General features: G+C 33.6%; 8 protein-coding genes, 3 long non-coding RNA genes and 2 other non-coding genes across 18 annotated transcripts; 7 read left to right on the top strand and 6 right to left on the bottom strand.

Annotated features, from left to right (window-relative positions):
• Positions 1 to 2,789: 2,789 nt before the first annotated feature.
• On the top strand, positions 2,790 to 5,293 carry LOB (Lateral organ boundaries (LOB) domain family protein). Of its 4 annotated transcripts, none has more exons than NM_180922.1 (3): positions 2,836 to 3,130; positions 3,880 to 3,938; positions 4,507 to 5,237. In NM_180922.1, the coding sequence occupies exon 3, from the start codon at positions 4,526 to 4,528 to the stop codon at positions 5,084 to 5,086; it is 561 nt and encodes a 186-aa protein (NP_851253.1). In that variant the 5' UTR covers positions 2,836 to 3,130; positions 3,880 to 3,938; positions 4,507 to 4,525; the 3' UTR covers positions 5,087 to 5,237. The 4 variants fall into 4 exon arrangements, with proteins under 4 accessions (NP_201114.1, NP_851253.1, NP_851254.1 ...); NM_180923.1 differs by having other exon boundaries at positions 3,880 to 4,009; NM_125703.4 differs by lacking the exon at positions 3,880 to 3,938 and having other exon boundaries at positions 2,790 to 3,134; positions 4,507 to 5,263.
• Positions 5,294 to 8,437: 3,144 nt separating this feature from the next.
• AT5G63087 (Plant thionin family protein) lies at positions 8,438 to 9,059 on the bottom strand. The gene is made up of 2 exons (NM_001085318.5): positions 8,767 to 9,059; positions 8,438 to 8,668 (listed from the first exon to the last, which is right to left on the bottom strand). The coding sequence occupies exons 1-2, from the start codon at positions 8,952 to 8,954 to the stop codon at positions 8,632 to 8,634; spliced, it is 225 nt and encodes a 74-aa protein (NP_001078787.4). The 5' UTR covers positions 8,955 to 9,059; the 3' UTR covers positions 8,438 to 8,631.
• Positions 9,060 to 10,080: 1,021 nt separating this feature from the next.
• AT5G09145 lies at positions 10,081 to 10,318 on the bottom strand. Its single transcript, NR_143176.1, has one exon. It is a non-coding gene; the product is annotated as an other RNA (long non-coding RNA).
• Positions 10,319 to 10,453: 135 nt separating this feature from the next.
• On the bottom strand, positions 10,454 to 10,995 carry AT5G63085 (Plant thionin family protein). Its single transcript, NM_001085317.2, has 2 exons — positions 10,735 to 10,995; positions 10,454 to 10,611 (listed from the first exon to the last, which is right to left on the bottom strand). The coding sequence occupies exons 1-2, from the start codon at positions 10,945 to 10,947 to the stop codon at positions 10,579 to 10,581; spliced, it is 246 nt and encodes an 81-aa protein (NP_001078786.1). The 5' UTR covers positions 10,948 to 10,995; the 3' UTR covers positions 10,454 to 10,578.
• A 337-nt stretch (positions 10,996 to 11,332) lies between these two features.
• On the top strand, positions 11,333 to 13,876 carry AT5G63080 (2-oxoglutarate (2OG) and Fe(II)-dependent oxygenase superfamily protein). Its single transcript, NM_125702.4, has 9 exons — positions 11,333 to 11,697; positions 11,819 to 11,956; positions 12,066 to 12,228; positions 12,326 to 12,443; positions 12,547 to 12,616; positions 12,701 to 12,781; positions 12,860 to 12,916; positions 13,011 to 13,122; positions 13,344 to 13,876. Exons 1-9 carry the CDS (start codon positions 11,488 to 11,490, stop codon positions 13,781 to 13,783), a joined length of 1,389 nt encoding a protein of 462 aa, NP_201113.2. The 5' UTR covers positions 11,333 to 11,487; the 3' UTR covers positions 13,784 to 13,876.
• Positions 13,877 to 14,135: 259 nt separating this feature from the next.
• AT5G63070 (Ribosomal protein S19 family protein) lies at positions 14,136 to 14,631 on the top strand (the record flags this gene model as incomplete). Its single annotated transcript, NM_125701.2, has 1 exon — positions 14,136 to 14,631. Exon 1 carries the CDS (start codon positions 14,149 to 14,151, stop codon positions 14,629 to 14,631), a length of 483 nt encoding a protein of 160 aa, NP_201112.1. The 5' UTR covers positions 14,136 to 14,148.
• Positions 14,632 to 15,602: 971 nt separating this feature from the next.
• On the bottom strand, positions 15,603 to 16,389 carry AT5G63063 (Plant thionin family protein; the record flags this gene model as incomplete). The annotated part of the gene is made up of 3 exons (NM_001345575.1): positions 15,603 to 15,800; positions 15,895 to 16,063; positions 16,188 to 16,389. 2 exons carry the CDS (start codon positions 16,387 to 16,389, stop codon positions 15,909 to 15,911), a joined length of 357 nt encoding a protein of 118 aa, NP_001318868.1. The 3' UTR covers positions 15,603 to 15,800; positions 15,895 to 15,908.
• Positions 16,390 to 16,882: 493 nt separating this feature from the next.
• On the bottom strand, positions 16,883 to 16,983 carry U6.2. The gene has a single exon (NR_143175.1). It is a non-coding gene; the product is annotated as an other RNA (small nuclear RNA).
• AT5G63060 (Sec14p-like phosphatidylinositol transfer family protein) lies at positions 16,913 to 18,855 on the top strand (the record flags this gene model as incomplete). Of its 2 annotated transcripts, NM_125700.4 has the most annotated exons (6): positions 16,913 to 17,232; positions 17,591 to 17,743; positions 17,922 to 18,068; positions 18,156 to 18,308; positions 18,408 to 18,530; positions 18,650 to 18,855. In NM_125700.4, the coding sequence occupies exons 1-6, from the start codon at positions 17,095 to 17,097 to the stop codon at positions 18,725 to 18,727; spliced, it is 792 nt and encodes a 263-aa protein (NP_201111.2). In that variant the 5' UTR covers positions 16,913 to 17,094. The 2 variants fall into 2 exon arrangements, with proteins under 2 accessions (NP_201111.2, NP_001331215.1); NM_001345574.1 differs by lacking the exon at positions 16,913 to 17,232 and having other exon boundaries at positions 17,377 to 17,743; positions 18,650 to 18,727.
• Positions 18,789 to 21,405, bottom strand: EMB2759 (embryo defective 2759). Of its 2 annotated transcripts, NM_125699.3 has the most exons (5): positions 21,156 to 21,405; positions 20,674 to 20,743; positions 20,373 to 20,506; positions 19,628 to 20,089; positions 18,814 to 19,424 (listed from the first exon to the last, which is right to left on the bottom strand). In NM_125699.3, exons 2-5 carry the CDS (start codon positions 20,698 to 20,700, stop codon positions 19,010 to 19,012), a joined length of 1,038 nt encoding a protein of 345 aa, NP_201110.2. In that variant the 5' UTR covers positions 20,701 to 20,743; positions 21,156 to 21,405; the 3' UTR covers positions 18,814 to 19,009. The 2 variants fall into 2 exon arrangements, with proteins under 2 accessions (NP_001190603.1, NP_201110.2); NM_001203674.2 differs by lacking the exon at positions 20,674 to 20,743 and having other exon boundaries at positions 18,789 to 19,424; positions 21,156 to 21,361.
• Positions 20,115 to 20,358, top strand: AT5G09135. The gene has a single exon (NR_143174.1). It is a non-coding gene; the product is annotated as an other RNA (long non-coding RNA).
• A 491-nt stretch (positions 21,406 to 21,896) lies between the features above and the next one.
• On the top strand, positions 21,897 to 22,896 carry AT5G09125. The gene is made up of 2 exons (NR_143172.1): positions 21,897 to 22,109; positions 22,496 to 22,896. It is a non-coding gene; the product is annotated as an other RNA (long non-coding RNA).
• Positions 22,766 to 22,817, top strand: AT5G09130. The gene has a single exon (NR_143173.1). It is a non-coding gene; the product is annotated as an other RNA (small nucleolar RNA).
• Positions 22,897 to 23,275: the final 379 nt, after the last annotated feature.

Below are 23,275 nucleotides of genomic sequence, written 5' to 3'. Positions count from 1 at the left end.
ACCTGGTAATCAATATATTACATCTGTAAGATATAGACTATATAGTCCCTAGCCCTAAATTACCATTAAACATGCTAATAAAAGTTGAATAATTGTAGAGATATTAAATCAAACGCATGCTTATTTCTTAACGTAGGCTTTTCGCCCATAGGATACAAATTACAGTAGTTGGGTATATAGTATCACTAGAGCATATAAACACCACAGGTTTATTTTCTAATTGTCTTTTTCACTTTTTAAAATTGTAGAGTAGTTAGAGAATATAGACTAAAGTGTGAAGTCATGAAAGATTGAAAGTTATAAAAAAAATCTCTATATCATTCCAATGCCTATCACTCTTATAATACTTGATAGGGCAACTATTCGGAATCTCATCATTTAACTTAGAAGTTAGAACCCATAGCTATTTCGTCTTTAAATTTCTTTTTTTTTTTAAACTGTTATCGTAAATTGAAATTACAAAAGTTAAAAAAAAAAAAAAAAAACCATGTTGAACATTAGAGAGCGCGAAACCAGTGCCACCATGTTGGAGTGTCGATAAACTGTGAAATAAATTGGATATGCCATTGATATATTTTAGCATAAATACAACATTTTCATGATCGTATTCATATAATAGTAAACGAAATTTATAATTACTGTAAGGGTTGTTGACTTTATTTGACTCAACACGTGGTTACGCAGCAATAAGCAATCCCGAGGGAGAATAAAATCTCTATCCATTTCTATTAAATTTGTTTATTTTTATTGTATGAGGAATACACTAAACTTCCGTATTAGGAGTTTTCAGTTTAAATTCTACCTCTCCTAATTTTTCCTTTGCTATATGTGTTTCATATTCATGATTGTTGTCTATTTTGTTATTCGATTCTACATATATAAAAACAAACAAGAAAACAAAAGGACATATTCACAAAACTATTCCTCCAAGTTGCATCATTGACCTCCCATATATACCTCTAACTTTACCCTTCCATAATCAGCACATGCACATTCATTAATTCAACATTATCTCTTATGTGTGTGTTGTTTCAAATGAGACCATATATATAAAATGTGGTTTCTATAGATTCTTAGAGTCACACTGACTTAATTAAATTACAAGAAGAAAAATAAAATTCGAGGGACAAACTAGGTACTAGTCTAGTTTTAGTAGATCATATGTGTGAGGAGGACCCATATTCCCTCTCTCTCTCTTTCTCTCTGCAAACCCTTTATAACACTTCATACCCCCACCTCTCTATTTGTATCATTTTATATGCAACCTCTCTATATATATTGAAGGGCTATATATATAGATCAATACCCATTCTAATCGATTACTTTAATCTTTTGATGGTAAACTTTGTTATGGTTTCTTCTGTAATATGTAGGCTTAGTGTTGAATTTACAACGTCGGACGGAACGAATAAACCATATCATAGCTCTCCAAACAACTTTCAACTTATTCGATATAGTTACTTATTATCTATCATATCAGAATGCGCAATCAATAACATTGAAAACTTTGAATAATCAGTCAATTTTTGTATCATAACGAGAGAGAAGCTCTACTTTCCAAGTACGAGACTAGTTTCCTCTTTTAGAAAAGAATAGGACCTCTATTTTCGAACCCTAATCCCGATATATATTAGTCACAAAATTAATATCTTAAGAAAAATATGAAGACATTAGTTTGGTGATAAAGCCTATAGATGCTTCACTTTAGTAAATTACTAAGTTCCCACCACTAACCACCATCATAACTTAGACCAACAAATAATGATCTTGAAAATATTCAAAAGGTTAATTTACCACAATTTTCTGATAGTAATAAGAAAATTATCTCATTTACTTTTCCATTAGGTAACTATTTATGATCTACATTTGCATTTGAATTTTGCCAGTCTAATATATCTTCAATATTGAACCATTTGAATTCTACATTAGACCAAGAATTGGTGCGAAATAAAAAGAAGAAGACATTATGAAAAATGTCTCAATCGGTTGTCACTTCCAATAATATATAATCTAACACAAGTAACTGTTGTATGATACTAACCCTAGCTAGCTATAGCTTCAAAAATCTTCGGACCCCCTCATAGTTTATTTTCCATTACAAAAGTTCTGATTTTACAAAACCTATTTAAACTTGACTTGATCGTTCACATGAAATCGCTTGACTTTTACTGATTTCCTGTCTCTACGTAGCTACTTTGAGGTCTCAAGAGTTTATTCTTGTTCCTATTAACTGTTGTTCGATTAAATTAAATTGAAGAATTATTTTGCCACACCTGAAAAAAAGGTTCAATTCATTGCTGTTAATTTTAGGATGTCAAGCTTTTTTCACAACGGTATGAACAAGAGAACAAGTTACCAGTCACCAAATTTATACCGCTATATATTAATTGTATAGTTTGTTCTGCCAAAAACAGTCATATAATATGTTCTTTAGTTCTCATTGCAAATCAGGGTTTGTTATGATATTCAATTAAAGTCGAGATTGATATAGAGAGATGCTTAGGGTTTTCTTGAGGTTCCAAATTTTGGCCATCAGCGTGAGACAGGTATATATAGAGAGATCATATATAGTGATATTTATATACACACAATGATAATTGATTAGTTAGCTTAGGGTTGATTTCGGGACTGTTAGGGAATATTGTTAACATTAAATGTATGAAGAAAAATTCACAAAAGCTAAGGTTTTAAAAAATAATCTAATGGGAGACAAAAGTAAGCACAGTGAAATGATATTACTAATATTCTTGAGATGAAATGTCATAGTCATTCTTTAAGGGACATACCCTCTCCTCCTCTTCCTGTTTATTAATTGTTCATTTGTTATTATTACACTTTGTCTTTTGCTCTTTCTCCTTCCTCTCCACTAAAACATTTCTCTATTTTTTCCTTTTTATTTGTTTGTTTGGTTTCTTTAAATTCTCAGCTTCTATACAAACCTTTCTCAATTCTTCTTGACATTAGGGTTTCCTCTTTCTTTGAGAGGGCTAAAACCCTAATATATCCCTCTCATTGACTAAAGAGTTAAGCCTACTCTATCTACTTTGGAAGCGAAATTCAAAGGGTAAGGTAAAAGCCCTTGAAAGAGGAAGAAAGATACAAGATCCTCAAAGAACCTAAAGATCTAAAGGCAGGTATATGTATATACTTTGATGTATGTATCTTAATAAATCCCTGGATTTATGCATAGCTCCCGATTATCAAAACAAGTCTTCTAATCTATGTTTAATTTTATTTTCTATGCTCCATGTTCTATGTTCTATGTTGCTCATACACATATTCACTTTGATCCTTCTGTCACTTTCCTTTTGAATTTCTACTATAATAAAGACTTAACAAGGTTATCTAATTAATTATAGCAAATGAGACAAGGATATAAGTAAACACGTGTAATTAAACCTTCGTGATCTCTTTGAGTTGACATAATTAAGGTCAGATCTAAAGTTTACAAACAAATCCAAATTGGTATAGACTTGAGGTCAGTAGAATTGCTTCATCTCGGAGAAAAAGAGAGAGTTTATCTTACTTAGTAAAGACAATTTTTGAAATTTCTTTGACCAAGTTTAGTTTTGAGGCATACAAATAGAAATTATAAAATCCTCACTGAGTTTCCCTTTTAAGTTATAGTTTCTTTTAACAAAGCTAGGGTTGAAGAGAGAGTGAGAGGAAGATGAAGAAGATGGTAAAACACATCAGGACACAATTGAATTACAAAGAAAAACTGTTTGATATATTTTGGTAAAATATGAAGTAGATATGCATTGAACAAAAATATGTAGTATTTATATGTAAGATTGATATAGATACAGAGGGATACACAAACTCATCTGACATTTTAAAAATAAGATTGCTTTTTTTTTTTGGTTTTGTTTTGTTCAGGGAATAACTGATCGACATGTATGACATCATATATTAGCTAGAATTAAAGGCGAGTGTGGGTATGTGTATACTCTGTTAAGGAAGATTCGGAGAAGTTAGTTAAATATATTCGTAGAGATAAATTAAGAAGGTAATAGGGGATTAAATATGTGAAGTGATATTTGTCTACTTGAAAACTAGTGTAGACTAAATTAATTGAAAAAAAAAACGTTATGTGAAACTAAAGTTATAGTTCCAGCACGTCCGGATTATCTCTGTGTTCCTAACGTGTTCAATTAATATTCAATCTAAAGACATTTAGGTTTTGTAAATAGTATGTTTTTCCTTTCATTAGATTTGATGGTGGACATTTTACATATACATCAAGAAAAACGTGGAAAGGGAAAATCAATGGAAAGATAATTAGGAATTCAATGAAAGAAGGAAATAAAAAAATTCAATATAAAATTTGAAAAAGTTGCAATATAGAAATTATAGAAAAATGACTTCTAAACGAAACGTAGGAGTTTTATCATTTACTGGCAAATTTAAATTATATATATGTAGATCGTATGTATAAACATACTATATATGTGTGTGTTTAACTTTTCTTTCTAATTGTATTTTGTTCTTAAAACACAATATTAGGTTGTAAGAAGAAAAACAAATGGCGTCGTCATCAAACTCATACAACTCACCATGCGCGGCGTGCAAGTTTCTTCGCCGGAAATGCATGCCGGGATGCATATTCGCGCCATATTTTCCACCGGAGGAGCCACACAAATTCGCCAACGTCCACAAAATCTTTGGAGCAAGCAACGTCACGAAGCTCCTCAACGAGCTCCTCCCTCACCAACGTGAAGACGCAGTCAACTCCTTAGCCTATGAGGCCGAGGCACGTGTCCGTGACCCCGTCTATGGCTGCGTCGGAGCCATCTCTTATCTCCAGAGACAAGTCCATAGGCTTCAGAAGGAGCTCGACGCAGCTAATGCTGACTTGGCACATTATGGTTTGTCCACATCAGCCGCCGGAGCACCTGGCAACGTCGTGGACTTGGTTTTTCAGCCTCAGCCGCTTCCGTCGCAGCAACTGCCTCCCTTGAACCCGGTTTATAGGCTTTCGGGGGCAAGTCCGGTGATGAATCAGATGCCACGTGGCACCGGAGGGTCGTATGGGACTTTTCTTCCTTGGAACAATGGTCATGATCAGCAAGGAGGTAACATGTGAGAGTTTATAAATTATGAGTATTCATCCTCTCATCTCTCTCTTTCTATATTTATGTGTGTGTGGTACGAATACGATATTATTTGTTTAATGCATGGACTGTGTGTGGGATATTATTTCCTAGCGAATTATAAATGCATGGACTGTTCTTATTTATTTATGATGATTGATGAGGTATATATATTTTGGTTTTTGATTATTATTAGTGTATGTTTTTCAATAACTAAGCTATGATACTTGAACAAATATATTTTACTAGATAATTATTTTCTTGATTGTTTTTGTAATGTTAGGTGCCAAACATGATATAGTTTTATCCGTTTCATTTTTAGTTATTTTTAATGATTTCAATAATTAGAATGAATATCAATAACAAAAATATCAGTTTTAGTATAAATTTTATTTATTTATTTAATGCTATATCATTAAATATTTAAAATCTTATTTACAATATACGTTGAAATATAAAATGGTATTCTGTGGTAAGCAAGATATATTCATTTAATTACGAAACGGAAAAAGGTATGTTTCTATAGTGGCATTGGTGAATTTTATTATTTTAAAAATACCTATGATTAGATATATAATATGGTGATGATTGTTATTGCCTTGGGTTCAATACCTAAACTAGGATTGTAGTTTGCGTGGATGCATGTTTCAGAGAACTTAAGGGTGCTAATAATTGAAGGTCTCTGCTTTATTATTAGTTTAACTTATTTAACTACATAGTTTGTATCTGTTTAAGTGTACAATATATAATTGTATTGATTGTTTGGAGTTATCATACTATTAGTTTTCCATTTTGTTGAGTAAAAATGAACTTGTAGAGCGACGGCTAGGCATGTGTATTATGAAGTTTCCTTTTCCTTTTTTAAAATAAAAGTTCTGCCTATTATGGTGTGTTTGCAGCCTTTTAGTCATATAAAATATGATCTTCAGACTCAGAAGTGTTAATGCATTATTAATGAAAATTGCTATTGAATTCTTCTTTTTTGTCCGATTATGGAGTTATCATTAGGTGTGAACATTTTATAATATACCAAATATAGACCAAGTCATGAGTAGTGAAATCGAAGTAGCAATACAAAAAAAGAGACAAATTTGGGATTAAAATGCCGTACAAAAACAAAAAGTATATTTGTCACATAGTCGCTTTTAAATTAATTAAATTCTTTTTGCAATGCAAGAAAGTGAGCATTTTGGAACTAAAATGATGTTATGTAACTAAAAATATGGTGGTGAGTAATTACGTCATATACGTTCAACTTTTTCGTAAACCTGCTTGAATGCCTAATTGTTAATTTGGTCCATACATAAGCCAAACCTTTTAAAAATTAAGTCGAAAGTTTGGTACACCCAAAGCTTGTGAATTGCAATAACTAACACTTAGTGATATATGTCAAGAAACATAATTAGTAACATAGTTAACCATACCTTTTCGTTTCCAAATCTAGTTAATTTAAAATGATTAGTTCAACATGGAATATATCTCTATCTTAATTAAGCCCATAATTTAGTTTCCACTCTTTTTTTATCTAGGCCCAAATTAACATAGATTCACCATAACCAAAATTAAAACAACTCTCTGCCATTTTTTGGAAGGAAAAAAATTATAGATATTGTCGCGGAGAAAATAATAGGAAGTCATCGAGAATCCATCAAACCCATCAATCAATCGATGTCTCTAAAGACGTGAAAAGGAAGCAAACTCTGAGTTTCTGCCTTTGAGCTAAACTACAAAACCCAACAAGACAATCTCTTTTTACATTGTGCATTGCGGGCCCAAATTGCTACTTTTTACGATTTATAAATCATCAAAAGCTGGAGAAAAAAAAAAAAAAAACGTAAAAGCACAGAGAATTGTAGTTTCAGTTAAGAGTCAAAATTCGAAGTCCGAGGATTAAAGCCAATCTTTTATACTCAGAGGTTTTCAGTCATCATCTGAAGTTAAGAGAATTGTTAGTTTAATATTTTAGTCATCATCTGAAATTTTGGATCATGATTGGACTAATTCTAAGATGTTTTAGATGGGAGTTAGAGTCAAATATTCATATAAAATTATATGGACAATGTCAAACAGAGTGGAACATTTTTTGGTCCGAACGGTTCGAGTTTGAGTCAGATTGTCTGATTAATACATACAAAATCAACTAATAAATACTGTGAAAAGAGTTGTATAATTTTCACAGAAAATATCATATCTAGGATAAATGAGCCTCCATATTTTATAGTTTGTATTTCTAATAGATTGTTGGTGCATTTGGAATATGTGATCTTTCTTCTTTTTTTTTTGATAAAAGGATTTAATATATGTTCTTTAGTCTTCCAATCATTGATTTGTAAGAATATTAGGATTCAATAATGATTGAATAAACTAATAGCCTAATAACCGCCGACCATTGTCTCGATAGATTCTAATAATAGTGGGTTGAGATTTGGCATTGGATTATGTTTCTTTTTTAGTTCCATATAACAGTTTTCTCACAATGATCATTTATTTCTGGATATAATAATGTCTTGAATGCTTAAAAGAGTTATGAAAGGAGGATTCATACCAAACAAAAGTCAGTATCAAAAACTGCTAACTAAAACTAACAGGGTTACTTTAACAAAACAAAAAAACTAGACATATGTTCTTAATTAATTAGTCATGTAGAGCAACTACTTCCTTATTCATTATTGGTATATTAAAAAAACATTGCTCCACTAGTCCACTAATGTATTGTTGTTGTTTTTGCTATTTATATGCATGCCTTTGAATTGAAATCATGGCAGCAATTATTGGGAACTCTTTTGTCAATCATAAGCACTATTCAGGATTCATAAGATCTGAATTCCCAACTATTCCATTTCCAGCCATCGTGTCATACCGAATAATTATACTACAATGGAAAATATAATAATAATCATGATTCTTGAAGCCGCATGCATTGAACAAAACCTGAAAAATGATTGATTGTTAGATACATACGAGAATCTCATGATTTTGAAAGAGGTCCACTCAAATTTCTAAAAGAATATATGAAGTGAGTTTCCATAATAATTTAAAATTAGTTAGCAGTTTCATGACTCAAGAAGGGATGATAATGATTAGTGATTAATAGAGTTTTGATTGACTAATCTTTTGACTGAATTATAAATAAAAAGGCAAATGCAATTCTCAGTTGAGATGCATTACTGAATCCAACCGACACACTTGACGAAATATATATGGTTTTTAAAGCAAATAGTATTAGGCTGATGTTGATGTAAAGACTTTTATGCCAAAACAAAAACGTTTAGAAAAGGATCTGGAATTATTTTGAAATGGTTCTGAAGCATTTAAGAACCAGGCCTAAACTTTTTATTTTTGTGGTTTTTTGAGAAAAAAATAATTAAAAGAACGATATTACATGCTTCAGAACCATTATATATTCTCCAATACTTGTTCATCCCATTTTTCACATAAATATGAGAAATTTGTTTTATTCATCTTATTATATATTTTCTTAAACATATAGAAAGCAAAGGAAATGAAAATTCCATCATGAAAATTTCCGAAACTATCTCTATGCTTTCATTCTTCCATCCCTCGAAGTCTCAATCCTGCAATATAATTACCAGAGAAACCATGTCAGTTTCACTATAAACACACATACACATATAGTCATAGAAACACACACACACAAGTATTATATACATACGTAGGTGGAATGTCCTTGCATTTTCGTACACAGTCAATGTAGCACTCCGGAAGGTGTACGAAACCCTTGCCGCCAGCGCATGCTGATCTACATTTCTGTTCACATGAAAGATCTGATGCTTCTCCTCCAATGGCAGCCATCACCACCAAAACCAAAATCATCACAACACTCGAGTACTTGTTCTCCATTTCTCTCTTCTTAATCGATTTCTTTTGCTTTAAAAGTTTTATGTATAGTCTATGGAAGCTCTCACTATTTAATATATATATAAAGATGAAAGGACCACATCTTTTGTAATTAATATGTTGGGCCTTGTTTATGGCAAGTCATTTATTTGCCTTGGAATATACAAAATGCATATAGAAACATTGAAATTATTCAAACTAATATAAGATAGAAATAAATCTAATTAAATGCCAGATTTTCTATCTTAAAAGGGTGTATTGAACCTTACATTTTGAATGATTTGAGTTTTAGTGAGTTTTTATATGATTTTTAATGATTTTTGGAAAGTTGATGTGATTTTTATTGTATTTTTTCAAATTTTATTTAAAATCATGAGATTTGGATTTCTGTATTTTTAACTAAAGAAATCTTCTCAAATCCTTTAAAATTAAAAAGAATCAAATCCACAAATTGTTTTCAGTAACAGTGGATTTAAAAGTAGATTTTTAAATCATTAGTCCAATAATACTGGATTTCATTAGAGTTTTTAAAATTCATGATTAAATAACATAAGATTTGTAATTTTTACACAAATCACTTAAAATATTAGATTGAATATACCCGTTTTACCTTTGTTTTAGTGAATAGTATTTTTCTGTTTTTTTTTTTTTTTTTTTTTTTTTTTTTGGGTACTATGCTAAATTTTGTTCATATATATATATATGGATGGGAAACATAACTGGATCATTATTTTGACTCACCGGATTATTGGGCATCACCGTTTTGAGCCCAAAACTTGATGAATGTAATTAGACTTTGCTTTCACATTCATTTATAATAAAGTATGCTTACAATAACAATAAGAGTAATAACCATATCAGACCAAACTGAATTTTTTTGCTTTTTGTTTGTCTCGTTGTATAAGTGAAGAGAATTTAAACAAGACAGGGGACTGAAAACAGAGTCGCTCTTACAAGAGAGCGAAATACTAATAATGAAATGTGGTTGATGTTTCAACAAGATTTACTCACGTGTGTAGAAGCCATCTCCAATACATCGTGCGATGTGAATGAAAATTCATGAGTCCGATTGTTTGCATCGATGTTGACGAATATGAATTAACTCATGTACTAGATGTAAACAACAAAATGACATTGTTCATCAATTCCCTGCGTTATTCATCAATATCATCCTCACAGACCATGGGCCGTACAGTTTATAACACAATCGAGATACTTGTTGAGTAAGACTCCATTGAAAAGTGAGCCAATATAGTCCAACATTTGTGGACATGAGTGTGAGACCACGTGGCAGCAACCGTAACATCTAAGTCTTCTCCATCGCTTCTTCTCCGACGACTTTGTCACATCGGCGGTTGCAAAATGCAAAATAAAGTACAAATATCGATAGCTTCAGATAATTAAGCATCCGATCAAATTGTAATTCATGCATTTGTCCCGTGACTCCCGTCAATCGGAAGGAACTTATAATAATTGAAATCATACTTATAATAATTTGTTCATCCCATTTCCCGAATATAAGAAACTTAACATTATGACTAATATTCATCTTATTATAGATTATCTTTTACATATAGAAGAAAAAAGATAAGGAAAGTATCCATCACGACAACTTCTTAAAATTTCTCTACCCTCTCATTTCTTCCATCGGTTTAGTATCCTGCATTATTGATCACCATGTAAAAACCATATCAATTTCAATATATATGACACACACAGAAAAGTACATGCATGCATATATTACATACACAGACAAAGAGGTTTATAAGAGAAAGAGATTTACTGCGACTGTGGATTTCATTGAAGAAGGAGTACTTGTAGATGGATGATGCTCGCATGCGGCCATACACTGTTTGAAACAAGGTGTTTTGAACTCCCAGTCGCTGCAAGTGAGTTCACATTTTAATGTACATGAGTGACTTGCTGCTTCTCCTCCACTGGCAGCCATCACTACCAAAACGAACATCATCATCACCACACTCCATTTTTTATCCATTTCTCTTGTTATAAGTTTGTAAAGATTATATGTATATCAGTATATAATGTAATATATATTCAGTGGAAGTTCTCTCTATATATATAAAGAAAACGTCTCTTTGTCTTCTGTGTATTAAATTTCATGTGATTACTATGAACTCTCCATATGTCAAGTCATTAAAATAAGTGTTGAAAATTGACTTTAGAACTCTAAAAACGCATATGGAAGTGATAATTTTGACTGGCTTTTCCCTAGAGAGATCAGGACACCATTAAAAACATAATTGACCCAATTCCCATTCGGAGACCAACACGTCACCGTTTGATCATCTACGTCACTACGTGGGTAATAATGGGCCTATAAATGGGCCGTACAATTACATTGCTTTTTAACCTTCTGTGAGTTGACCTTAAACGCCGCCTTTAATTAGGAAGTCTCTAGGTGAGTTAGAGAGTCTCTTTCGTTCATCGGCCGGAGCTCTATATCTGCTTCAACTTTACCGGCGACTTTGATCGGAGATTCTCACTCTCAGAAGAAGCAGATCAAATTGAGAGAAACATGGGAATACAGATTATAGGTCAAATTGAGAGAATCAATGGTAAAGAGCTGAGTTACGGCGATTTTGCAGAGAGATACTTAGCTAAGAACCAGCCAGTGGTAATATCCGATCTCACTGAAGATTGGCGAGCTCGGGAAGATTGGGTCAGTGAGAATGGAAACCCTAATCTCCACGTATTTGCCACTCACTTTGGAAAATCCAGAGTTCAGGTAAAATAGTCCATGGCTTAGCTACCATAGCCAAACTGTTGAAGGAAAGAATAAAAATTGAGTCTTTTTGGTTTTGGGAATGAATTGTTTGTTCATTGATTTGGTGTTTGAATATTTACAGGTTGCAGATTGTGATACGAGAGAATTTACAGATCAGAAAAGATTAGAAATGTCTGTTACTGAATTTGTGGAGCAATGGACTAATAAGGATTCTATTGAGGAATCTGTTTTGTATCTGAAAGATTGGCACTTTGTGAAGGTGCATATCTGAGGTTAATTCACACGCTTGTTACTTTCTTTCTCTTAGTGAAGAAGAACAATTGCTATTTCTATGTATCAATTTTGAGAGTTGATTGTGCTGAATCCAGGAGTATCCAGACTATACAGCTTACCAAACACCGCCGTTGTTTTCTGATGATTGGCTTAACGTGTATCTAGACAATTACCAAATGCATGAGGATAGAGATAGTTTCCAGAAGTATGATCAAATAAGCTGCTCTGATTATCGGTTTGTTTATATGGGTGGGAAAGGTCTGAGTAAAAGATCAAAGAAACTGTTTGTGTTGTTGTTTGTTTGAGTGTTTTGGCCTTTGGAAAAAGCTGATCATTTCTGATATCTTGGCTGCAGGATCTTGGACACCTCTACATGCTGATGTATTTAGATCTTATAGTTGGTCAGCTAATGTCTGTGGTAAAAAAAGATGGCTTTTCCTTCCTCCTCCTCAAAGTCATCTTGTTTATGACAGGCAAGTATTCTTATCTTATTGGTCATGTAACCTTTCTTTGATTTGTTTCTGATCCACATTGTTCGCTCTTGTTAGCTTTATACTTTGATGATTTTTTTTTCAGGTACATGAAAAATTGCGTTTATGACATTTTTGAAGAGGTGAATGAAACTAAATTCCCTGGTTTTAAGAAGGTAAATCAGCTAGTCCTACTATCAATTTGTGAGATATTCTTTCTTCCACCATGTGTTTATGAGCGTTTTATGGTTTGTCTTCAGACCACCTGGCTTGAGTGCATTCAAGAACCCGGTGAAATTATCTTTGTTCCCAGTGGATGGCATCATCAAGTATATAACTTGGTATCTCTCTTTTCTCACCCCCTCTCCCTATATATACAACAACAATGTTATATTGAATGATCTCAAATATTATTACAGGAAGACACAATATCTATTAACCACAATTGGCTCAACGCATACAACCTATCTTGGGTGGTAATGACATTTCGAGTTACCTTTCTAATTTTCTATATAGAGAAATATGCAACTGAACTAAAATAGGAAGTACTCATGTCTACTTGAGTTCCAGTGGGATCTACTGTGGAAGGACTACAAGGACACTGAAGAGTCAATAGAAGACATAAGAGACATATGTGATGATTTTGAAGCTATCTGCCAACGTAATCTTGCTGCCAACACAGGTGCATGCATAACTTATCTCATCTGAGATCTTTTGATTGAAACTTTTTAATATCTTTGGAGAACTCCCTGTGCAATAGTGAATAACTGAATCTTTGAGTTGACTGAATGTGTTTACATGAATGTATAATCGAACAAAATATTCAAGAAAATCCTTATAAGAGTTTTGGATCTATGAATATGAATATTCCTATCATGACCCTTTCTTTTCTCTCCTCTACAGGAATGAATTTAAATGATTTCTTCCTCTTCATGTCACGGTTCTCTTTGGGGAACATGGTTCTACTGCAATCTTACTCTGACAAACACAAAAACCTGAATTCGTGTTCATTAGCAATGGCCCAAAACCTGTTAATGAATCTCTCAACTATACTGAAAGTCATGATGAAGATGATATCTGCAGGCGGTGTAACTGCAGAGGAAGTGTATCTGGACTTGCGAGAAACACTGGAGGATCCACAGTTTCTCAGATTTGTCAGAGACATGGGAAGAACTTATGCAAGGATTCACATGGAGGAAGAGGATCAGTTTCTTTCTTCGAAAGAATTATTACAAAAGCTCAGTGGTCTTGCAGGTCCAAATATGCAAATATGTTCTCCAAAGGATCTTGTTGAAATGATAAACCATCACAATACTTTTTCCTCCCAAATCTATTTTATTTAGATGTAAATGAAATAATTAATAAAAAATCTATTTTATTTAGTAAACTTTTAAAAACTACTGTATGCTATGTTAAGAATAAATATCCTAAACCAATATCTGTTCTTATCTTGACATGGTTGGTAACAGCCATAATTAGATTACAAGATTAGTAACATTAAATAATTGATAATATTTCAAAAATATTTACATTTACTCGGTCAATCTTTAACATTTAGGTAAGTTTTCGATATTTCCGACGATCCTAGAGATTTACGATATCTCCCAACATTTTTGTATAAATAGTAGTGAAGCAAACAAAGAATTCTCACTACACCAATCTCTAATGGCATATTCTATCCTTTTGCAGAAAAACTCAAATTCCAACAATGGCGATCAACGAACCAGAGTTTGCCACGGCCGTGGCGGTGGCAACAAAGAAGAGAACGTTCAAGAAATTCTCATTCAGAGGGTTCAACGTTGATGCTCTGCTCAAAATGTCAAACGTTGATCTCGCTAAGCTCTTCAACGCTCGTGTTCGCAGAAGATTCTACAGAGGATTAAAGAAGCAACCTCTGATTCTGATCAAGAAGCTACGAAGGGCGAAGAAAGAAGCAAGCGATGAGAACAAGATGAAGCCTGAAGTGGTGAAAACACATCTAAGGAACATGATCATTGTCCCTGAGATGATTGGAAGTGTTGTCGGAGTGCACAATGGAAAGAAGTTTAATGAAATCGTGATTAAACCTGAGATGATTGGTCATTATCTTGCGGAGTTTTCGATGACTTGCAAGAAGGTTAATCACCATAGACCACGTATTTGTGGTTGTTGTTGTTTCCGTCGGTCCACCAGGTTTATTCCTCTCAGGTGATGAAGAAAAAGCTCTGTTTTTTCAAGTCAGAAAGATTTTTTCTGTTCTGTTTTTTTTGGACCATTTTATTGTGCTTTGTGATTTCTATCTTCTCTTCTTTAGAATGTCCCTTAAGGCTTTAAATAAAACTCAACTTTTAAGATCGATGCAGCATACAATAACATTTGTCGTAGCAAATCTACAAAGCACGTAACGTCATATCTGGTCTTCTAACACTCGAACACCACCGCAGTAACGGTTCGTGTTAGAGGTCTCAATCTAGTTCTTGAAGAACACAAATCTCCGCCAATTTCCTTCCATTGGTATCCTAAATACGCAAAAGATAATAAAGAAAATGTCGTGAAGAGTGGGAATACAATCCATAATTTAAAAGAAACAATAAAACCACATATCTTCTCCATCTTTGAACTAGTCTGCGTAGGTTGGTTAATCACTATACACCACGCAACTGTACTTCCCAAGTAATATTAGTACGTAGAGTATTCCAAACTTCCAAAATGACCAACCATTTGTTTTGTTTTTGTTAAATTTCATGTAATTACAATGAGCTTTATATATGCTAAGCCATTTTTATGTGAAGTGTTGAATATTGACTCTAGAAATCTGAAATATGGATAATTGGATATGATAGTGACAAGAAAATCTTTTGCAGAGAAACTTGACATTAAAAAGAAGAAGAATAGTTGAATACAAAAAAATATTATTATTTATTATTAAAGTAAACAAAATATTAAAATAAAGTAAATGATTATGTGAATACAAAAAACTTACTATTATTTATTCTTCTTCTTCATCTTATGATAGATTTTCTTTTACATAATAATAAGTTTTTTGTATTCACATATTAAAGGAACACTAATTGTTGGAAATTGATCATTTGCTTAATAATTTTTTTTTTTTTTTAGGATCAACAACTAATCATTTGTTTTAATTTGGCATATATCAATAGATGTTCTCCCACATCATACCGTGTTGAAATGATAATTATAATGTTTCTTCAGTCCATTCTTCACATGAGCATAAAAAAAAACTTATATTTATGTATTCTGATTATAGATGTTCTTTTACATGTAGGAAACATTTTCCATCATGACAATTGACAACTTTAGAACTGAATCAACTGATCTCTACCCTCTCTTTCTCTTTCAGCCCTCTACTCGATCTTCATCCTGCATTATTTATCACCATATATAATGTCAATTTCACTATGATATACACACAAACATAAGTACATAACATGTAGAGAAAGAGTTAGAGAGTTACGGCGAGTGTGAAGTTTAGTGCGAGGTACTTGTAGGTGGATGATGCTCGCAGCGCTCTTTATAGCACCGTTTGACGCAAGCTGTAGTGGGGAGCAGAGTTTTGCAGTGAAATTCACATTTAAAAACACATCCAACACTCTTTACTTCTCCTCCAATGGCAGCAGCCATCACTACAAAAACGAATACACCATCATCACCACACTCCATTGGCTTGAAAAAGTTATAGGTATATATTCAATGAAAACTATCATATCACATAATATAACTATATAGAGAAAAAGAGAGATTTAGTACTGCGAGTGTGAAGTTGAGTAGGTGGATAATGTCGTCTACAACTTTCCAAACACTTGGATGAGCATTTTTTAGGGAACATCGAATCTTTGCAGGTGATTGCACATTTCGTTTCACATGAAAGATCTTGTGCTTCTCCTCCAATGGCAGCCATCACCACAAAAACTAAGTACACCATCATCACCACACTCCATTTGCTCTCCATTTTTCTTCTTATTTGGCTTGAAAAAGCTTTAGAGATATATATATACACTGAAAACTACCATATCAGATAAAATCCGACATATCTAATACCAAAATATGCAATCCTCATTTAGAATGCTATCTCACTAATTTCTATTATTTTATAATTTACATCAAAATTTGATACGATATTTTGTTTTCTGAAATTTAGTTCCAAATAAAATTAGAGAAGACCTATAATTACTAGGACTAAATTATTTTTAACTATTTTTATGTGATCCTCCATATAAACTGCCATTTTTGTTGTTATTTTTAACTTCAATTATACAGAGAGAAAAAAAGATTTACTGCGAGTGTGTAGTTATATATGTAGTACTATGATGATGTCTTTACAAAATACAAACTTCTGGCTAAGCAAATAAATTTTGGTAATAATGTAGAAATACCAAACCGGATCCGAACGTGGATCCGAGACCCTGAACCGGATCTAAACCCAGATAAAAAGACCCGTACCCGTGTGTATAAGAAGCAAGAGTCTATAAAAAGGGGAAACAAAAACATATGCCTCTGTTTCGCTTCTGTATCTATAAATCGCAAAATTCCAAATTCTGAATTCTTCTTGCTCTGTGGTGAACAAAGCCCAGCTTTTGAAACTTCCGAATTCCTCTCATCAATCTAATTTCTGAGAATCAAACTCTAAAGAGTAAATTTTTACTCCTTGTAGTCAATGTCGATTCGTTTCAGCTCAACCATCGTTGCTGCTTCAGTCAATTTCAAAAGCTCGAAGAATTTGAACATTAATCGATCTCGGAACTGCAGATTCTCTGTCCGAAGTTGCGTGTCTGAATCCCAACATGCGCACAAGGTTTTGTTTTTTCTCTTTTAGCCAAAAAGCGAGAATCATGGAAATTGGATGAATGTTACGATGACGTTACTTTTTTTAATTTCTTACGCAATGGCTTTCTTCTTCGCATATGCCTTTTATGCTTTTTTCTGATGATATCTGCAGCAAGTTTTCCTCTGTTTCTTTCTTCCATTGTTGGCATTGGAAGCTCTGTTTAAGAAATAAAATAAAAACTTAGTCTTTTGCTTATGTGGTCTCAGAATTGGGTTCTTGAGTTCCACAATACCCATTGAATTGGATGTTTAGACTATGGAATGTGTCTTCTGAGTTCTGAGGGGATTGTGTAATGAAAGTTTGGGTTTGTGAACATGTGGTGCAGCTAGTTTTGGAAGTAAAAGAACGGCTTGCGAAAGATTGTACTAGTCTCCCACTTGGCAAATATGGAAGAGATGATGAGGATATGATCCTCTGGTTTTTGAAAGATCGCAGATTTTCTGTTGATGAAGCCATTGGAAAGCTAACTAAAGCTATTGTATCCTCTTCCTTGTGTTTTCTTTATCTTCTATCAATTCTTCACTATAATGAATCTAGAAAGTTGCCAGAGACTTCACTTTTATGTAGAACCTGTAGAATCAAATCACATGTTGTTTTTTGTTTTGGTAATATTGATAAGGTTTGGTTTCCATGTTATCCTTTACTTAAAAGCTTAGAAATGGCGTCATGAGTTCAAGGTAGATGAGCTTTCTGAAGATTCTATTAAAGCAGCTACTGACACTGGAAAAGCCTATGTACATGGTTTTCTAGATGTTAAAGGTCGGCCAGTGGTTATTGTAGCTCCTGCAAAGCACATCCCCGGGGCAAGTTAGACACCAGTTTTCTTGTTAAATTTCAGCAATGCAGATTTACTATAGCTGAGGATTTGTGAAATGTCTGACGTTTTGCAGCTGCTTGATCCAATAGAAGATGAAAAGCTTTGTGTGTTCTTACTTGAAAAGGCTTTAAGTAAGTTACCAGCAGGACAACACAAGATACTTGGGATATTTGATCTCCGTGGATTCGGATCTCAGAACGCAGATCTTAAGTTCTTGACTTTCCTGGTATTTCTTTCTCCTTACAGGTGAATGGTTTTTGTATCTTCTTACAGGTGAATGGTCTTTGATCTTATTGTTGTCTTTTCCATTGTTTTGTTTCTGCAGTTTGACGTATTTTACTATTACTATCCAAGCCGATTGGATGAAGTCCTTTTTGTAGATGCTCCATTCATATTTCAGCCAATTTGGCAATTCACTAAACCGTTGGTGAAGCAATACGCTTCTCTGGTAACTTCCATACCATATTGCTATGTTTTTATGCATCGATTCTAATTGCTATATACTACATAGTGTGGTTATTCAGAGGACTGGACTAGATGGATTTTTATACTTTGCTTTATGTGAAGGTCAAGTTTTGCTCAGCAGAGACCGTCAGAAAGGAGTACTTTACTGAAGAAACATTACCATCAAATTTCCGGAGCTAAAGAGGTTTATAAGAGACCTTTAAGCACTTATTTCTTCTGTTGTTGTCGATTTATATGTGTATAGATAATTTTTAAGTATGGAGAAAAGGGATAACCCTTAATATTAAAAGAACTCATTGTAAAACCTCAAAAAAGGTATCAGTATACATAGAGATAAGAACAAACAACATGAAAAGCCTTCCTAAAATTAAGAAAAAAAAAAAAAAAGGTAAACAAAGCACAGAGAGAAATCATAGAGAAGCCCTGAGAAGTCAGAATTTGAGGGTTCCATGTTGAAGATCTTCAAATCAGGTTAGCCCTCTTCAGGAATCTGATAGTTCTGCAGTAATAAGGCCATACAGATTCAACAAAATCCAGGTATTTCTCAATGATCCATTCTTGGAACTGTTTCAGCTTCGTGCGTGTGAGCTCTTTGTAGTCTGTGTTCTTGATGGCCACCACTGGTTTAAACACTAGAGCTTTAACGTCGTCTTTGAGCTTTCCATCGGCAATGTATTGGTATGCTACAAGATAATACGATGGTAGGTTTCTTATCATTTTGATGGTTTGGTTGAAGCAGAAGGCGTAAAGGGAACATAGTCCTTGGAACATTTTTATATAAAGGGCGATGATCAAGGGGCCAACCACCCACATAGGGGATAATTCCTTTGTAACTTCAGCACCACAGATCGCGTAAACAGCTAGGAAAGCTGGAACACTACAAAAAAGGTCAAGGTGAAAGTATAGTCAATACACATACAAGGAACTTGGAAAAGAAAAAAGTGGCTGTGACACTCTTAAATCTTCCTAAGGACAGTTTTTGAATATAAGTTCACATCTAGTCGATTTTCCTCTATTGATAACTAACTCTAGACTACCTCATCAAGCAAAAGAAAAAGATGCTTTGATGCTGATACTTACAATAACAGCAACGGAATCTTGATAGCTGCGTCTAGACTCCAAAACCAGGACCAAACTGTATTTTTGGTACTCTGGAGACTTTCTGCTTTCCGAATTTCTGTTTCAGTTTCTTGCTTCGTCGTTTGTGGAACCTGTTCTCCTCCTAAAGTCTCGTCAATCACTTGAATAGGTGACTGTGTGCGCAACAATGTCAACCATTTCTTGAATAGTTTCTGAATAGCGGGTTGCCCTGTCATGGAATCCTCTGTTTCCGAGGTATATGAAAACGAAGTGTTCTGTGCCTTTGGGGAGCCATTCACATTATTTTCGTCATCATCTGAACGGTAAGATAGTTTGACAGAGTTATTAGTAACTTTCTTCCCACCCTCACTTCCTCCTGATTCATTATTTTGGATGCCACCTTTAAAAGATGTAACTCTGAAAGGTTTTGCTCTCAATCCACCGTTGCAAGGGGACCCTAAACTGCAAAAGAGTTTCACAACATATTATGATTCCGAGAATCAATTGCAAAGGGAATATATGAACTATAACTTTTTAGTATAGTTTCCTATATGTTCATACGTCTCAGTATCTAACAAGGAATCTCTTAGCTAACAGATAGGTCTCAGCGTATTAAGAGGCACATTTTAATCCACAATATAACTACGTATCTACCTTCCTAGAGTACAGTCGTACAGAGAGAGTAATGAGTCTCAAACTAAGTAGTACATAACCTAAGCAGGGATTTGTAAAGTGGGATACTCACCTAAAACAACATTTTTGCTTCAATCGTAAATGCTTATCTTTCCTCTCAACAAAGTGCACTGTCGTAACAGGTCTCTTTAAACACAAGCCTCTGGTCCATGTTGGCGAACTCCAAGGAGACAAGACATGTGAACCCTACATGAGAGAACAAGGGGGAGGTAAACATCTATATTTCTAGTGTGGCAAGTAAAAGAAGGCTTTACAAGAGTGAAACGGAAGGTACAACCATTTGCAGACATGACCATTACAGAGACACAAAACAAAGTAGAATTTAGGACTTTACAGATCTATGTCTAAGATACCTGCAATTTATGGGTTACCAACACCATTGTCTCTAGCTGAGCAGTGAATCATTTACTCAAAAGCCACAATCTGAGGCCGAAGAAAGGATTGAATAAGATGATTGTAACCTCCAAAGATGATGAAATCACAAGTAGCGACCATAAAACATTAAAAGGAAATTTCATATATAGATCACAACAAAAATTACTTGACAGGAGCGAAGCTGAGCAAAATCCGAAGTAAGAGAACCTCATTAGCGAGCTTAAATATCATAAATATTCAATTTTTCAATCCTCTCAGCTGCAAAACACTCTTATCCAACACCCAATTCCCCAAATCAGATTAAATTACACTAAACTATAAAATCTAAAGCGCAACCATAAGAAACCTGGAAAATGATAGGTTTTGTTCCCTTAACAAAAGTACCCCAAATCCATAAAATAGATTGCAAATTAGAAAACAGCTGCGAAGAAACTGAGAGGGAAAGAGCAGAAGAACGGACCTCAATCATGAGCTCGTTGCCTTGGGGTTTGTTCGTCCGTGAGAATACGAAAGAAAAGAACAGAATTTATCGAATAAGAGAAAGGGAAAGAACCCTAGTGAAAATCTTGAAGCTTTGAATAAAAAAAAGCAATAAGAAAGATTGGAATTTTAGAGGGAAGAAGAAATGGGGACGCGGATAGATAGAGAGGAGAGGAGATTGGAAGAGATAGGAGAGCAGATTGCAGGCAAGCGGTTAATCAAAGGTTTTTTAATACCAACACCTCTAAACGTCGTCGTTTCGGAGAAATTACTATTAAGTTTTTTTTTTTATTAAATCACAATTGATTTTCTATTTTAAATAGTCAAATAACGAGTTGAAGAACATAGTCTTAACAAAAAAAAAAATCATTTGAATAGAACTTTCACAACTTTTTTATCAACTTTTTTCAAGATAAAAAAGCTCTTTACATTTAGATTTACATGATGTTTTGTTTCTTCAAATCATACAATCAACACGAAAATAACATTTCTTATAATCATTTTTTTGAAAACCACGACGTGAAACATGTAATTACGTTCTCAAAACTTGAAGTCCTCTCTTTTATATCGAATATCTTTGAAGGAACCAAAACTTGAATCTCTAGTTTCACAATGAATTAACTAACAACTTGATTTCATTGGACTTAAAAGGGGTTGTGGTCGGATGTTTATCAACTTAGTCAAGCGATATATGGATCTTTATACCCTGAATTTTGATCCTAGGCTTCGGCCTAATGCTTAATCGGTTAATCCAATAGTAGACTTGCGAGAAATCATGCTAAATGGGCCCTTGAGAAAGAAAAAGAAGAAAAATCAAACCAAACCGAAATCTAAAATACAATTAGACTTGTAAACCAAATTGAACCGGGAAGATCATGTGGGAGTCTCGAGGCTGCCTGTTTCAGACAAGTTGCTGAATTGTTTAATTCACCGGGTAGCTGCCCGCTGACCAAACAGATTTCCTTCTTTTCTTAGAAAATTGCCTTTTTATATTATTTCCAATTTCTGCCTATTTCCATCGACCGACTAATAAACACCATTGACCTAATTTCCAAGCCTCTCTCTATATAAACCAAACCTCTTTTGCATATACCTTCATTATCTTTAGAAGCCTCCTTTGTCTGTCTCCTCCTTATTCGATATTTCTCTTCCATGTTTTTCGTTCTTTTTCTTTTTAAGTGGTAGAAGATATTCTCTAACTCCATAAACTTATGTGTTAGCTTGTTTACACGTTGGTGATAGTTGATTGGTCAGTTAGAGAATAGATCTGGATCTTGTTCTAAAAATGTTACAATCTTTCTAATATTTAGATTTGCAGCTGTTTATTTTTGGTGTTTTATTGAGGTTTCATTCCAATAGTCGTTACAGTTTTATTGTATTTCTTAGTCAAGATAGGAAGCTTTTTATATGAGATGGTATATTCGATATGAGAAATTTACACAGTAGTGTATACACTTACGTATGATGGTGCAAAAATCTTCCATCCGCATGTCATGTCGTTTTGGTAGGCAGAGCGGCCATCTTTTGCACATATTAATCTTTGAGTGCCTTTATCATGTTTGACCCTTCGGTATGTAAAAGATCGCTATTTCAATATCTCTTCAGTAATATTGAAATCGATTTTTTACCTTGGCATACAATTTTGAATTTTCTACTTAACAAATTGTTTTGAATTTTTTTTAATTGTTTTAGACTTTTAGGCATGTTTATTGTTGTACTTTGGTTTACCAATTGATTTCAAATAAAGGGTTGTATAAAGTTTTTTTTATTAATATCGATATCTTTTTGTGTTAAATATAATTACATTCCTGGTGCCTTGTGGAGAAGTTTTATGATATTTGATTGATATAGACAATATTTGGGGACTTGATTATTCCAAGACGTTGACAGTTTGAGGTAGTTAAAATGTTGGGACTTAGATGAAGTTTATGCAGCCACGTAAAAAGACATGAATTTGAACAGAACATTATGGACCTTTTTTTAGACAAGGAGACATTCGACCAAAAGTGATATGTACATACTATTTTTAGGAAGAAAATCCAATTACCACAAATAGATTAGCTTTTGACAACTTTTCAGTTACCCAATAATTCCAATTTC

Source organism: Arabidopsis thaliana, chromosome 5 (genome assembly GCF_000001735.4).
Source record: "Arabidopsis thaliana chromosome 5, partial sequence".
NCBI lineage: Eukaryota > Viridiplantae > Streptophyta > Magnoliopsida > Brassicales > Brassicaceae > Arabidopsis > Arabidopsis thaliana.
The sequence above is the reverse complement of the archived record's forward strand: the minus strand, read 5'-3'. Positions and strand labels throughout refer to the sequence as shown.